At 42.8% G+C, this 14,739-nt stretch overlaps 1 protein-coding gene across 1 annotated transcript in view; it reads left to right on the top strand.

The window, feature by feature from the left end:
* ABHD17B (abhydrolase domain containing 17B, depalmitoylase) overlaps window positions 1-14,739 on the top strand; it is a 349,588-nt gene that overhangs the window by 265,146 nt on the left and 69,703 nt on the right. Inside the window, exon 3 of the mRNA XM_044064394.1 lies at window positions 4,628-4,807. Coding sequence (XP_043920329.1) covers window positions 4,628-4,807 — 180 coding nt within the window. The remainder of the gene's footprint in view (window positions 1-4,627; window positions 4,808-14,739) is intronic.

Genomic DNA, 14,739 nt, shown 5'->3' with positions numbered 1-14,739 from the left:
CATCAATATCCACACCTCTGCCATCTCTGCTCATTGCAACATGGATCCACCAATTTTCTCTAATCCTCTGTTAAAACAGTACCTCAGAGGGGCTAAAAACATAAGACCGCCCCGTAGAGCACCTTCTCCAACTTGGGACCTCAACTTTGTTTTGGAGAAGCTAACTTTACCTCCTTTTGAGCCAGCCAACACAGCAGAATTAAAATGCATCTCTTGGAAAACTGCTCTGCTCCTGGCAATAACATCAGCATGAAGAGTTTCAGAATTGCAGGCACTAATGGCAGTGGAACCTTTCCTCATTTTCCACCAGGACAGGGTGTCATTTAAGAACTAACCCTACTTTTTTGCCAAAGGTGGTATCCAGTGTGGCTCTAAACCAAACTATTCACCTGCCAACTTTTTATCCTAAACCACAGAATAAAGGGGAGAGAGTACTGCACTCTTTGGACATTCACAGGCAGTTACGCTTCTACTTGGACAAAACCAAAGCTTTCAGAAAATCTGAGCAATTATTGGTAGCATATGCTGCAGGAGCACAGGGAAAAGCCATTTCAAAACAGACCGTTTTAAAATGGATAGGACATTGTATACGTTTCTGCTACACATACCATGGAAAACCTGTACCTAGCAGCATTAGATCTCACTCCACCAGGGCAACAGCCACTTCAACTGCCTACCTCAGGGGAGTACCTACCAAGGATATTTTGGAAGCAGCAACTTGGAGTTCTGTACATACCTTCGCCAAGCATTACCATCTGCCTCTATACTCTAAATCCAGAGCTGGCTTCGCCACTGCAGTGCTGCAGGGCCTTATAGCCACCCCTAATGCCTTATAGAACCAGCCACCCTTCCTCAGTTAATGCCTTGTAGAACCAGCCACCCTTCCTCAGCTTTGGGATTCTACCAAAGTGTAATGACTGCAGCAGTGTAACACGATGAACATAGTACAGTTTTGTACCTACCATAAATGTAGATGTTCGAGTGTATACACTGCTGCAGTTCAGGTTACCCTCACTCTTTCCCCTCTTACTGGCTGGTACGTACCTATGTCTTCTACCCTTACTACCTATGAGGAGTATTTGCTGGTAACTGTAAGTTGTTTTTTGCTTTTATTATGTATGTTTTATTAGCAATTGGAATTGCCTACCTATTTAGAGGCACCTGACATCTGGGCAAGAAAAACTGAAGAAAATGGCGTCGGCTGCATCTTGTATACCCCTGTCGCACTGACATCAGGGAGGTGACAGCAACCGACGCCGGACCAAGACTTTGGAACTCAGGCCGACTGGGGAACCGCCTGATGACAGGATAACCCAAGTGTAATGACTGTAGCAGTGTAGACACTCAAACATCTACATTTATGGTAGGTACAAAACTGCACTTTTCCTGTGTCATTATTTATCAAGTCAATTATTTTTTCCATGGCCTTACAGGTCCACACGTTTGACTAGTCTTGTATGTAATTTCCCAGGTCAGTAGATAGTCCCCATTTATGCTGAGGGATGACTGTTGCTGTCCTCTACTCAGGTTGGGCAAAGATCGTCCAGAGGCTGTGGTTAAATAGAGATCCTAATGGGCCTGATAAGTCCCGATTTAAGCTGTTTAAGAAGGAACCTGGTATATCATCATGCCCCATTTAAGCTGTGTTTTTAACCTTGGAGAGTGCAGTGGCAGCCTGTTTGGGAATAATTGGCAGTGGAGTGGTGGATGGTGTTTCTTGGGGGAGAACTTGGGGTGATGGCGAGGTGAAATTTGAGCTAAATTTGTCAGTCATCAGATTTGCTATATCTTCCATCTGAGTATAGGTGATGCCATCTACAACTAATTCTGCTCATTGTTGGGTGTTGCCCTTAAGACTGCAGGCATAACGGAAAAATGCTTTATGGTTAGCCTTAGCTTTAGAAGTTATTTTAACCTCAGTCTGCTTTCAGAGATTTGACTAGTCCCCTGATTCTCTTATTTAGACTAATGAAGGACTTTTTGCTCTGTTGCGCACATTCCATCTTATTTCTCGACAGGAGGATTTTCTTTATTTGGTTGTATAACCTATTAGTACCAGGGGTTCACTAGGGTAGCTTGTTTCTGTAGTTTGATCTGGGTTTATTTTGGTCTGTGCTGCCATTTCTGTGCAATTGTTTTATATAGTCATACAGGGCTTTTGTGTATGCCTCTGCATAGGTTTCTTGGTTTTCTGGATTTGGGGAAGCTTGGTAACTAGCTGTGCCATCCCTTTGTAGGGAGTAATTTAACTTAGAGAAGTTCTTAAAATTTTTGGGGTTGTGTGGGTGGACTAGTTTTACCTTTATTTCAAGGGAGACCACTTTGTGATCTGATCTGACCAGTGAGGACATCACACTGGGGTGGGGGTGGGGGGTGCAGCACTTTCCCTTATGTGTAAGTACTAGGTCTAGGATATTTGTTTCCCTAGTGGGAGTGTGGAGTACCTGCTCCAGGGCATGCATGTTAGTGGTCATGTATGCCTCCCAGTTAATGGAGTGGTAGTTAAATGTCACCTATGAGTATGGCAGTCGCTGGATGGTGAGTGATTCTAATAACTTCAGGTATGATGTATGGGTTTCCTGGTTCATGGTGGGGTCCTGTAGCTAGCAAAAATATGGTAATGGATTTTTCCCATGGTTAGTTGGTCATGGAGTAGCTCAAGCGTGTCATTGTTTAACCAGCCTTGAGGTATGCTTATCTTTTATGTAGATAGGCACCTCTCCTCCTTTTGCTGTTTCCTGTTTAGTGGGTGGTCAAAATGTATGAAATATGCTATAGCCATGCACTGATGGGGAGTGCTTTCCAGGACTTTGAACTATGTTTCAGTAACTGCACAGATGTCTGCATCCTCCAGGGTGAGGAGAGCTTCCAGAGAGTACAGTTTCTTGTTGAGACTGCTAGCGTAGAGCAGTAACACCTTTAGCTTGTCCTGAGTAGCTTTTCTTATGTTGGAGGGTTTGTCTGTTTGACAATGCTTGAAAAAGGCACTTTAAGGGGTGGATAATGTTTTGGCCTGTGTCCGAAAGTCTAGAGTTGACAGGTGAAGATCATTCCTGGCAAATCTGCATAGCCTGTCAACCATGTCCTCTTAGGCTGACAAGTATTGGACCCCTTTGGAATGACACCAATAGCTAAGCCAGTTAGTCGATTATTTTCTGCTGGTATTGTGGCATCATGCTTGGAAACTGTAGAATGCTGCTCTGTGCTAGGCTCATACCTGCTTGTGATGCACATTGAGAGCTCAGTCATGTTTCTCTCCATGTAGTCCAAGGAAGCACATCTCTGGTCATTCAGACCCACATGGACTATGACTGAGTCATACTGGTACTTTGGGGTAAGTGACCTGAGTGCTTGCATGATCTGGGGAAGCCTGGCCCTTGACAGGCAATTAACTGTAACCTTCCACTTATTCAGCCTGGAAAGAGAGATGTGCATGTCTCTCAATGGAGTCTCTCTTATAACCAGAATGTTGGGCTGTGGAGTGTTTCGCCTTTTGGGCTTAGTAGTTGAGACACAATGAGATGCGGCTTTGTGTAGTGATGGGAATTGTCTTGTTTGGGTGCATGTGGATTTTCTGAGGACTTCACCTTTTGAGGTTTGGGTAAGTTGCATATGAACATCTCCTCGTATGCGGATCTAGGTGTGTGGTCCTTTGTGGGTGCAATGAGTGATGTGTGTGTCGCTGACTACCTTTTTGTTGCTTTTTCTGTATGTAAGACTCTAGGCTGCAGTGTCAATGTGTAATTGCAACTCTCACACATACTGTATTCGCTTGTTCAAGAATTAAGTGGTTGACAGTGTACATAAGGCAATATATATTGTCTCAGGATGCCCACGTATACCAAGCTGGATGCATAGATAGCAGGAAAGTTCCCATCCATAAGTGCAAGTCCTGATGTGTACTTGAAAGGCTAGGAGTGGAAGATGTTTGTAACCAGATGAGGGAAGTGCGTTTACTTAGTGTAACCTGCAGCAATGCTGCCAAATGCCGAACCAGATGCTCTGAGCAGCAATAGTCCTGGGTACTTATAATATAGCAAGATGGACCTAAATAGTCTTAATTAAATGCTGTTCACTGTGCAGCTAGTTGCCCCATGAATAACACAGGACTGAGGTAAACGTTTGAGGTGGGTTTTATAGTTAAACTTCAATGTCTGGTGATTGCGCAGTGACTATTACTGGTGCCTTGTATACATGCAAAGAGCAGCTTCTTGCAAATGCGAGGCATGAATACGTATGCCTAAATGCCAATCTGGTAAGTACACATTGCCAAAGACACAGAAGTTCTTTGTATGTTTAAGTATCGCTCAAGAAGCAATGAAAAAAAAATGTGTGAAATGTGCTGCCTAGATAAAATTTAGCCTAGAATTTTGAAACAGAGTTTGGTACCTACATGCTGTCCATGGTTCTGTGTTTACTATTTACTCAGCACTTTCTTACAAGAGTTTGAAGGATCGAACTCCATTCCAGATGTCTGTTTCTTGTGTGTGTGTGTCTTGCCAAGTTGTGATTTCATGTGTAGTAATTTTTTTTCTTCATCAGATAATCTTAACAATTAAGCAATTATTTTCTTTCTTGTCAAATAGTAATTACCTCATTTACGTTTTCTTTTTTCTTTTAATTGTAGATATGGAATTCGCCCAGAGAGTGTTATTATATATGGACAAAGCATAGGAACAGTGCCATCTGTGGACCTCGCAGCTCGTTATGAAAGTGCAGCAGTTGTTCTTCATTCTCCATTAACCTCAGGAATGCGGGTGGCCTTCCCTGACACAAAAAAGACTTATTGTTTTGATGCATTCCCAAAGTATGTTCTAAAAGCATGTCATCTTAATTTTATATTTAATTTTAAACTTTTTTTTTTTTTTTATATATATATATATAAGCCATTCTGATGCTGTGAGATCAGGGCGTGTGCCCTAGTTATTGGTAACTTAAATTTGATTAGTTTCTCTACTTGCAAAGCACCAGCATGGGCAAGGGAATGGGTTGAGGAAGTTTGTTAACATTTAGGGTATCTAAGTCCTAATGGTAGCAAGGACTGGTGGGCTGTTATTAGCCATTCTGCCCTTCTTGGGGGGGGGGGGGTAGGTCATGCAAAAATGCCGAAACCTGCTGTCACTTTATGTATTTATTGCATGTATTTTTGCTCCAGTTTCCCTTGTGACCACTGATCCTTCTCCACCTGCCCAGACAGACCACATGATCCCTACTTTCTGGGGATGTCTGGTTGAGTGCAGTAGGTGACACCATTTGCCATTTTTCAGGAAATCTGGAATGTTTTGGCCTGTAGCCCAAATCCTGCATGCCCTTTAGTGTGTTAAGGGCTCAGACTGCAGTGGACTTTAGCAATAGCTTATCACTTCCACATGTGACATAACCCTTCAGATGGTCCTTCTTTCCCCTGAATAAGAACTCCTGCATAGTCTTCAGTTCTCACTGAGAATCCTAAAAAAGTAAGGGTGCTTTAGGCATGCATATCTTTTCCTTCCCCTTGAGAGAGGTGAGCAGGCAGTGCTTTAACACTCCTCTTCCTCACTTTGCCAACTTCTACGGCTTCTGTGCCACTGTTGACACTTGAGTCATATGTTATAGTTAAAGCTTTATTTCACTGTAGCAAAACAGTTGACAGCAAGCCCTGTTGTATCCTACTTCCGCAGGATCTCATTGGCCAAGTTTCTACCCCAAAGAAGGGGACCCATGAACTGTCTGGGTGCCAGCACTGACAGAGATCAGTGGGACGGCAGATTCAAAAGGTAAAAATTTGACATATTAAAATTCATGGTATGATTAAACAATTTTTTTATACAGTTCTTTTAATTTGTAGGTAACTTGAAAGAACTGGACATTAAATTTAGACTTTATACAGCAGGTTGTCTGTGGTTGTATATTAAAAATGCCAAGACAATAGTAATCTGGCAGCCCAAACTATCATTTGTTTTCCATCAAATAAACATTAAAATTTTCTATAAACTGCATTTTCTGTGATGGGTGCTAGTACTCTTGTTCTTGTCAGAAAAATTAATTGAATCCTCAAGCACAGATGTCAAAATCAGTAGATTTGTTGAGACTGGCTGTGGAATAGATAGGATTTCTGCCTTCAGTCCCTGATCCTTTGTCAAGTCAGCTCTGCTGCCTGTGCAGATAACCTTGACAGCAAATCCCATCGAAAACTCTGGATGTTTATCATTAGAATACTGTTGCAGTGTAAAGCTGTACAGGAAGGATCCTGGCAAGGATGTTGAAAGTCTAGCAAGTATACTAAAGCTTTTGGGTGTCTTTCTTGTAAGCAGTATGTCCTGTCATGCATGTGTGTGTTGGTATAACAAGAATGTGTGAGAGCACCAAAATTTAGAACTTAGAATTTAGAACTTATTTGCTGTTGATGCACTTGTATGTATTCTCAGTGTCTGTGGTTGACTTGCAACTAAAGTTTTATGCGCAGTTAAGTACCTTCTTTGGGGAGCTTTTGTTTGTTCTGTGAAAATTGTTTTCCAGTAATAGCTTCTGTCAGTCAGGGAAGGGAAATGAGTGTGGTAGGCAGACACCTTATAAGGATTCCCACAAGGCATGTGTTTTTTTTTTTTTTTGCCTTGGATTAAGTCATCATCCCGATCTTGTGACATTTGTCTTCCCCTGCCAGTTTGAAGGGCTCCCAGGAAGACTGGTACAGCTTTGTCCAGTGTCACTTTGCAATGTGGTTTTGATTCTTTGGAGGCCTCCTGCAGGGCCGCAGTTACGGGTTCTGTAATTAGGAGGCATGCTTGGTTAAAGGAACAAAGTCTGCCTGATCATGTCAAAGTTAAATTATTAGATGCACCTTTGCAGCATAATACTTTGTTTGATGTTAAGGCAGAAGAGGTGTTAAAGAAAATGGAGGACAAAGCTAAATCTATGCAAACTGTCAAAGATTTTTTACAAGTGCAGCCACCTAGGTTTAGTAGACACTGGCCAGCAAAGAATTGGTCCTTTCCTGTGTCAGAGAGACCTCAAAGGGACAGATCCAGACACCCTAGAGGCAGATCCCAGGCGGAAGGTTCATACAGGTCAAAGCAATGGGGTGCTTCTACCTCCAAAGTTGGAGAAGACAAATCACAACCATACAGGAAACAGTCCCAATGACTTCCCCCTGTCTGCACCAAGCACTTATCTCCTGGCAGCACCCTTAGGGGGAAAATTAGCACTTTTTTCTCAAAATTGGCACATCATAACCCGGGACAAGTGGGTTCTAAATATCGTGTCTCAAGGCTACAAGTTCCATTTCCATACCCTACCAAAGGGCAAACGGCTGGCCAGATTTGCCAAAAATTCAATGGGCAGAGGCACAAAAACAAGTCTCATCCCTCGTGGACATGGGGGCCATTCAACAAGTACCAGAGCAAGAGCAGAGACAAAGATTTTACTCAAGACTGTTCTTTGTACCCAGAAAGGACAAGGCCTGGAGGCCAATACTGGACCTATCTATTCTGAACACATTCCTGGATATACCAAAATTCAAGATGTTGACTTTGCAGCAGCTTCTGCCCATGCTGGGCAAGAACGCTTGGCTTGTGGCTTTAGACCTAAAAGAGGCATACCTGCATGTCCCAATCAGACAAATATGCAGAAGATACCTCAGATTCAAGGCTAGCTCAATGCATTACCAATTCTCTGCACTGCCCTTTGGCTTATCTACTGCGCCCAGGGTCTTTACAAAGTGCCTGGCACCAGTAATTGCATTCTGCAGACAAAGAGGAATACAGATATATCCTTACTTGGACGACTGTCTAATTCAAGCAGAGAATAAGGACATTCTTCTACAGCATCTGGCATTTGTGAAAATACTTCTAACATGCCTAGGGTACACAGTCAACAAAAAGAAATCAAAACCAGTACCCTCTCAAGAGATAATAATCCTGGGTGCAAGCTTAAATACAACTGCCCAGAGGGCTTATCTCATGCCAGACAAAGGCAACTGACTACCTATTTCAAAATGTTGGCAACAAAGGCCCAGTTACCTGCAAGAAGAATTCTGCAGGCTTTGGGCTTCATGGTATCCTGCATCCTACTAATTCCATATGCAAGACTGCATATGAGGAAACTTCAGTGGTACCTAAAAAGTGTTTGGACTCAACAGTGTGACAGCCTGGAAACTATGATTACTCTCATTCCCTGCCTGCAACAGGAGTTTCGATGGTGGACAAAGGCTCGTCACCACAACAAGGGACAGCCATTCACATTACCCCCAGCCAGGCAGACAATAACAACAGACGCATCAGATTATGCCTGGGGGGCCCACATGGCAGGAAGATGCATTCAGGGCACATGGACCTCAAACCAAATGCATCTACATATTGATCAAAAAGAGATGCTAGCTGTTCAAAATGTCCTGACAGCCTTAAAGGACCTACTTCATCCAGGACAGCTACTGATAGACAACACCACGGACATGTGGTATATAAACAAGCAGGGGGGCACACATTCTTACCCCCTTTGCAGACTAGCCATGACTTTGTGGGACACAGCATTGACTTACCAAGTACATCTGCAGGCACAATTCCTGCTAGGAAGGAAAAATACTCTGGCAGACGAACTAAGCAGAAACCTCATGGATCCCCACGAGTGGCAGTTGGATCCACAAATCTTCAGCATGATGATAAGGAAATGGGGGTGCCCAGACATAGATCTATTCGCCTCCTCTCACAACTACCAACTAAAAAGATTCTGCACAAGGATTTATCACAGACAAGCATGGAAAGTGGACGCCCTATTTTTCAGCTGGAAAAACCTATCCGTATATGCCTTTCCCCCACTGCCTCTCCTCCCCAAGGTACTCCTAAAGGTCAGACAGGAGAAACCAAAGATGATACTGATTGCCCCAGACTGGCCCTGCCAGTACTGGTATCCAGTACTAAGGTACTTGTCTCAATGCCCAGCTTGGACCTTACCTCAAATACCTCATCTACTGTCTCAGCAAAACAATCAGATCCTGCACAGCCAACTCAGGACTTTAAGCCTGGCAGCATGGCGGATAATGTACTCATACAAAACACATCTCTCAGCAAAGCTGTGATGGATGTCATTTTGGAAGCCAGAAGGCCTAGTACTAGAGAATCTTATGCTGGAATATGGAAGAGATTCTGTGCTTGGAACCAGGCACAAGGAACTGATACAGCTGTACCAAATATTCCTCAGATTTTTCAGTACTTAACTGAGATGCTGGACAAAGGCCTATCTTTTTCATCTATTAAAATTCATGCCTCTGCCATTTCGGCTCATTACAATACAGAGCCACCAATCTTTTCTCATCCCTTATTAAAGCAGTACCTCAGAGGAGCCAAGAATTTAAGGCCTCCAAGGAGAGCACCAATGCCTGCATGGGATCTCACCTATGTCTTGGAAAAACTCACCCTGCCTCCTTTTGAGCCAGCTGCTTCTGCTGATATAAAGTTTTTATCTTGGAAAACAGCTCTGCTCCTAGCAATTTCTGCAAGACGAGTTTCTGAGCTACAGACACTCATGGCTGTGGAACCTTTTATCGTTTTTTTATCCAGACAGGGTCTCTCTGAGGACAAACCCGACATTTATGCCCAAGGTGGTGTCCACTGTGGCTCTCAACCAAACTATCCATCTGCCAACTTTCTATCCAAATCCACAGAACAAGGGGGAAAGAATTCTACATTCTTTGGGTGTACACAGACAACTTAGATTCTACTTGGACAGAACCAAAGTTTTCAGCAGAGCAATTACTAGTGGCATATGCTGCAGGATCACAAGGAAAGGCTATCTCAAAGCAGACTATTTCAAAGTGGATAGGCCACTTCATTCGTTTCTGCTACTTACACCACAGCAAGCCAGTGCCCAAGGGCATTAGGCCACATTCAACCAGAGCTGCAGCCACTTCAGCAGCCTTTTTCAGGGGAGTACCAACCAAGGACATTTTAGAGGCTGCTTCTTGGAGTTCAGTGCACACCTTTACAAAGCACTATCATCTGCCACTCTACTCTAAATCCAGAGCAGGCTTTGCCACTGCAGATCTGCAGGACCTCATAGCTGCTCCTAACGCTGTTTAGCTTCAGCCTCCTAACCATAGCTTTGGGACTCTACCCAAATGTAATGACTGCAACAGTGAAACACGAAGAACATAGTACAGTTGTGTACACTTACCATAAATGCAGATGTTCGAGTGTATTCACTGTTGCAGTCCAGGTTACCCACCTGCCACCCCCTTTTCTTCTTATGGAACCTATCTTTCCTTCTTTGATTTATACAACCTATGTGGTGTATTTGCTTGTAGAGGAAGGTCAGATTTATATCTGTGCATGTATTTATATATATATATATATATATATATATATATATATATATATGGAAAATGGCGTCGGCCGCATCTTTTATATCCCTGACGACCTGACATCAGGGAAGGGGTGACAGCAGCCGACCCAGGACTTTGGAATTCAGGCCGACTGAGGGCAAATGTAATGACTGCAACAGTGAATACACTTGAACATCTACATTTATGGTAAGTGTACACAACTGTACTTTTACCTTACCTTACTTAAAATCATCTTAACTAAACTAACTCTGACTTGTCTAGCACGAGACTGACATTTTGCATCAGTTTTTGGCAGTGGCCCAATGTTTCCTTTATAGTTTCATAGTTTATGGAAAACTGTGTCATCCATAACACCATTTGAAGTATGTATTCTGGGTTCCGGTTTGTAAACCAAAGGCCCCATACAGCAGTCAGGTGTCCTTTATAAAGGTATTTATTGAATTGTTCTACGTCGCATTCAGTGATGGTTTATTCTGTGGACCAACCATGGCACAAAAAATAAATGTTGCACTTGGGACTCTATCTAACCATCTTGGAGGTGAAATGGCCGCCAGTTAATGAAAACTTTGGTTGTAGAAGGTTTGTGTTCATTAAGAGCATTTAACTTCTTGCATAGTGCCATGAATGCCAAGCATAATTTGAGCTTAACTGCTTTTAACTGATGAAGCATAGGCCAATTAACTTAGTACAGTAAATAGTGCAGTAGTGCACTTCTTTTGATGAATTTTCTCAGTACATTTTCCAAACTTATCAAATCACACCTAATGTAGGAACAAACAAGGAGTCGTACTAAAATACTGATCACACATAACAAAAAGCTTCACCAGACAGAAGAAACAAAAAGCTTCACCAAAGTAATGAACTGAAGATGTTAATCATATTGATCACTGCTGCAGTAGCCTTAGCATTTGAGAGTTGTATTCTGCCAAGGATATAACCGCCAGCCAGCTCCCAAAGCATCAGGGCACCTTCCATGCATCCAAGCTGTCAGGCAGCTCAAGCTGAGCTAAAAGACAATTTTGGGTGCTAAACCCTTCAGAGCTTTACTGATGCCAAAGAGTACGCTCTTCTAAAGCTTTTGAGGATCGATGGTCGGGCTTGGGCTGTTTCTTTACTGGGCAGATCAATTCTCCGTTGGGAAAATACCTTCCATTCAATTATTTTTGTTTGGTGGCCATTCAAAAGACATGCGTAAATGGGCGTGCCTTCGTTGAAGGTTGAACGTCGAGCTGGCACCTTGACGTTCGTGAAAATCTACTGCCAATCATTAGCGGACCGGAGTTCCGCTGTGGCGACCCCTAACCGGGAAAAGCCGAAAGACAACATTACTTTCATCTTTTAGGAAAGTTATTTTAAAACTATGTTTGTTTTAACAGACTGTCCCGAGACTGTATTGTACATTTAAACTAGAACACTTTTTTCCTTTCAGTTTAAAAGTTTAAAGTATTTAAACATTTTTCTGTGGAGAAACTGTGTTTACATTTGGGGACTGGAAAAATGTTTTAAAGTGCTTTTTACTGTGTGTGAAAAGTGACTTTTAAAGACTTGAAATTTTTACCAGCTTTGCTACTTGTTTTACCCGGGAAAGAGGCACCATTTTCAGCTTTACCATGGTGCAGAACATACTCCGTCCCAAAATCGGTGGTTCTTCCAGCCACAAAAAAGAAAGAGTTAAGCAGCCTTTACCACCACAGAAAGCTAGCAGTTGGTCTCTACTGCAGGTGGGTGGACTCTGCTGTAGCCATTTGTTGCATGTCAGATCACTTCTTTTACCTCGGATTTCCTATAGCTATTGTGGACCCGGGGGGGGGGGGGGCATGTCTTCTGCGGCTGTTGGCGTCCCCTTAGAGTGCAAAGGAGAGCCACTCTTGATCTTTGGAAAGGGAATAGGAAGGTCTTCTCTGTTTTTTCAGAATGCTGTGACCACCCAAGTGTAAGCTGCTGCTGCCATTTATAGCACTGTTGACCTCATTTTTTCCCGTCAAAAAGAAACTGAGAAACTAAGCATGTTGCTAGTTCTCAAATTTCAGTAGACAGGAGTAGTTTACTGGGTCTGGTTCAGGTTTTTATTCAGGATTTTGATCCTTTATTACTTTCTGGTAAACGAAAGTGATGCCTCTTGTCTTGTGATTAAACATTCTGAATTTGGATAGAATGATGAAGGGACAGATGCAGGTTTTCTCCTATCTTTTTTTTTTTTTTTTCAGACTCTGAAGTGGGGTCAGTTTCTGTTTCTCCCTTTAGGGTTCCCCTTTCTTTGAGATATTTTCCATAATGTCAGTTTTTTCAGTGGGAGTACACTGAGGTTTCTTTGTCTCTCATAAATTACATAAGGAATTTCGTAAACCTTCAGTTCCTCCAGTTATGTCAGATTTTGAGTGTGTGTCTGAGTCTTCATTTTCTTGATAGCCAGCCTGCAGCTCCCGAAAAGGGAAGATAAACTGTATGTTTGTCTTTTCAGCTTTTCCCGGTTAGGGGTTGCCACAGCGGAACTCCAGTCTGCTAATGATTGGCAGTCGATTTTTATGGTGCTGAGTTGCCAGCCCGACACCCAACCTTCAGCGAAGGCACACCCATTCACGCATGTCTTTCGGAGGCCACGCAACCGTGGGGAGGACATGCAGACTCCACACACAAGGCACTCCAGCCGAGAATAGATCAGGAGAACGTCTTGCTGTGAGGCAACAACGCTACCGCTGTACCACCGCGGCTATGGAAGATGGAATGTATACAGTTCTGTAATCTTTTAGTTTCTGTTGTAATCTTCACTACTCATTTTTTACTGAGTGTGTTTGTGCGCGTGTGTGATGATCTTCCAGGGCTATGGCATCTGGTCCAATTTTCAGGAGGTTTGCATGGCTGCATTCTCAGCACATCCCAAGAGAATGTGAATAATGAGATATAATGTTCTGTTTTGAATAGAGATTCACATTTTGGTTTATTTGTTGCACAGGTGATCAAAATGTGTGAAAGTGGTAATTAAGTCAGGGAATCTCAGAATTTTCTGCCCTCCTTTGCTGAATTTTCTAAGGGATTCTCTAACCCCTCGTCCAATTTTAGCATTATGGCAAGGGTGTTTCAAAAATAATTCAGGAACCCCTACATCCCAGGACAGTCCACCTAGTCGGTTTGACCATCCTTTCACCCTGACAGTTCTGTTTCCTTCCAGAAGGTCTGAATCTCCATTTTTCTCTTTGGCAACTGTAGTGTCAGACTTGTTGGTTCTGAAGGTCATTCATCAAGGTCATTCGTCAAGGTTGTAGATGTCAGTGAGAGGGTATTCCTCCTTGCCAGGGGCTAATCCTCATCCTCCAGACCAGACTTTTCCACTTGTCCTGCATTACACACTGTTCCTGGGAGTGATAAAACCAGTCCCCCTTTCCAATTTGGGAAAGGTTTTAGTTTAAGGATCTTCTTGGTACCAAAGAAAGAAGAGCTTGAAGACCAGTTGTAGATCTTTTTTAGACATGTTTGTGATGGTGCGTAATTTCTAAATGATGTCACTTCTCTACCTGTTACTTCTTGACTTATGAAAAGGATTGTGTTTCTGGGGTGTTGGCCTGATAACTCAGCTCAAAGAGCTTTTCTTAAACGGTAAAAATTGATCTATATCTAGATGTATTTCTAAGGTTTTCCGCTGTGTCTTAGAGTACTGCAAGGAAATACCTCAGGGTTTTGGATGATCTGGCATCTATATTTCTCATGATAACCCTGAGAAGACTCCACATGAGAAAGATAAAATGAAATATGAAGTATTTTTTGGTCCTAGCATCAGCATTTCTTTCATTTCAAATCCCATGGCTTGCATTTTTCAATAGAAAAATCTCTTGTAGAGACATCAAATATTCCTAAATTCAAGTCTTCCCTTCTAAAGCAGTCAGTCATGTTATGCACTTTGGGCTTTCCATTGGGAGCAGTTTTAGGAGGTATAATGGTGCAAGATGTGCGAGATAATTGCCCTGATCAAGGCACTCAACTGTCTGAATCATTTTTGGTCCCTAGGACCTCCTCAAGTTGCTTCAGACAGTACCACAGTCATATGGTCGTACCACCTTTGCAAGCTAGCCATGTTAGCTTTGGGATATATCGTCTCAGCACAGTCTCACTCTACAAGCATGCTTTATTCTAACAGAGTTGCATTGTGTGGCAGACAGGCTGAGCGGGGACAGAGCAGACACAGTTATGTGCAAACTAGATCGGGGGGGGGGGGGGTCTTCCAAGATTTGATTCATCTGTGTTAGTAGACCCATTTGCCTCCTCTCTGTCAGCTGGCAACTCGTATAGCTACCATCCCTTTACTGCATGGAACAAACTCCCACTAGAAGTAAGGTCCCTGACTCAACCCAAACAATTTAAGCTAGCAACCAAATACCACTTTAAAAAGCACTGGTCCTGCCATTGTACTCACCCTCCCTGATTATTAC

Source organism: Protopterus annectens, chromosome 2.part2, assembly GCF_019279795.1.
Source record: "Protopterus annectens isolate FY-2018-M chromosome 2.part2, PAN1.0, whole genome shotgun sequence".
NCBI lineage: Eukaryota > Metazoa > Chordata > Ceratodontiformes > Protopteridae > Protopterus > Protopterus annectens.
This window is presented reverse-complemented; position numbering and strand designations above follow the sequence as displayed.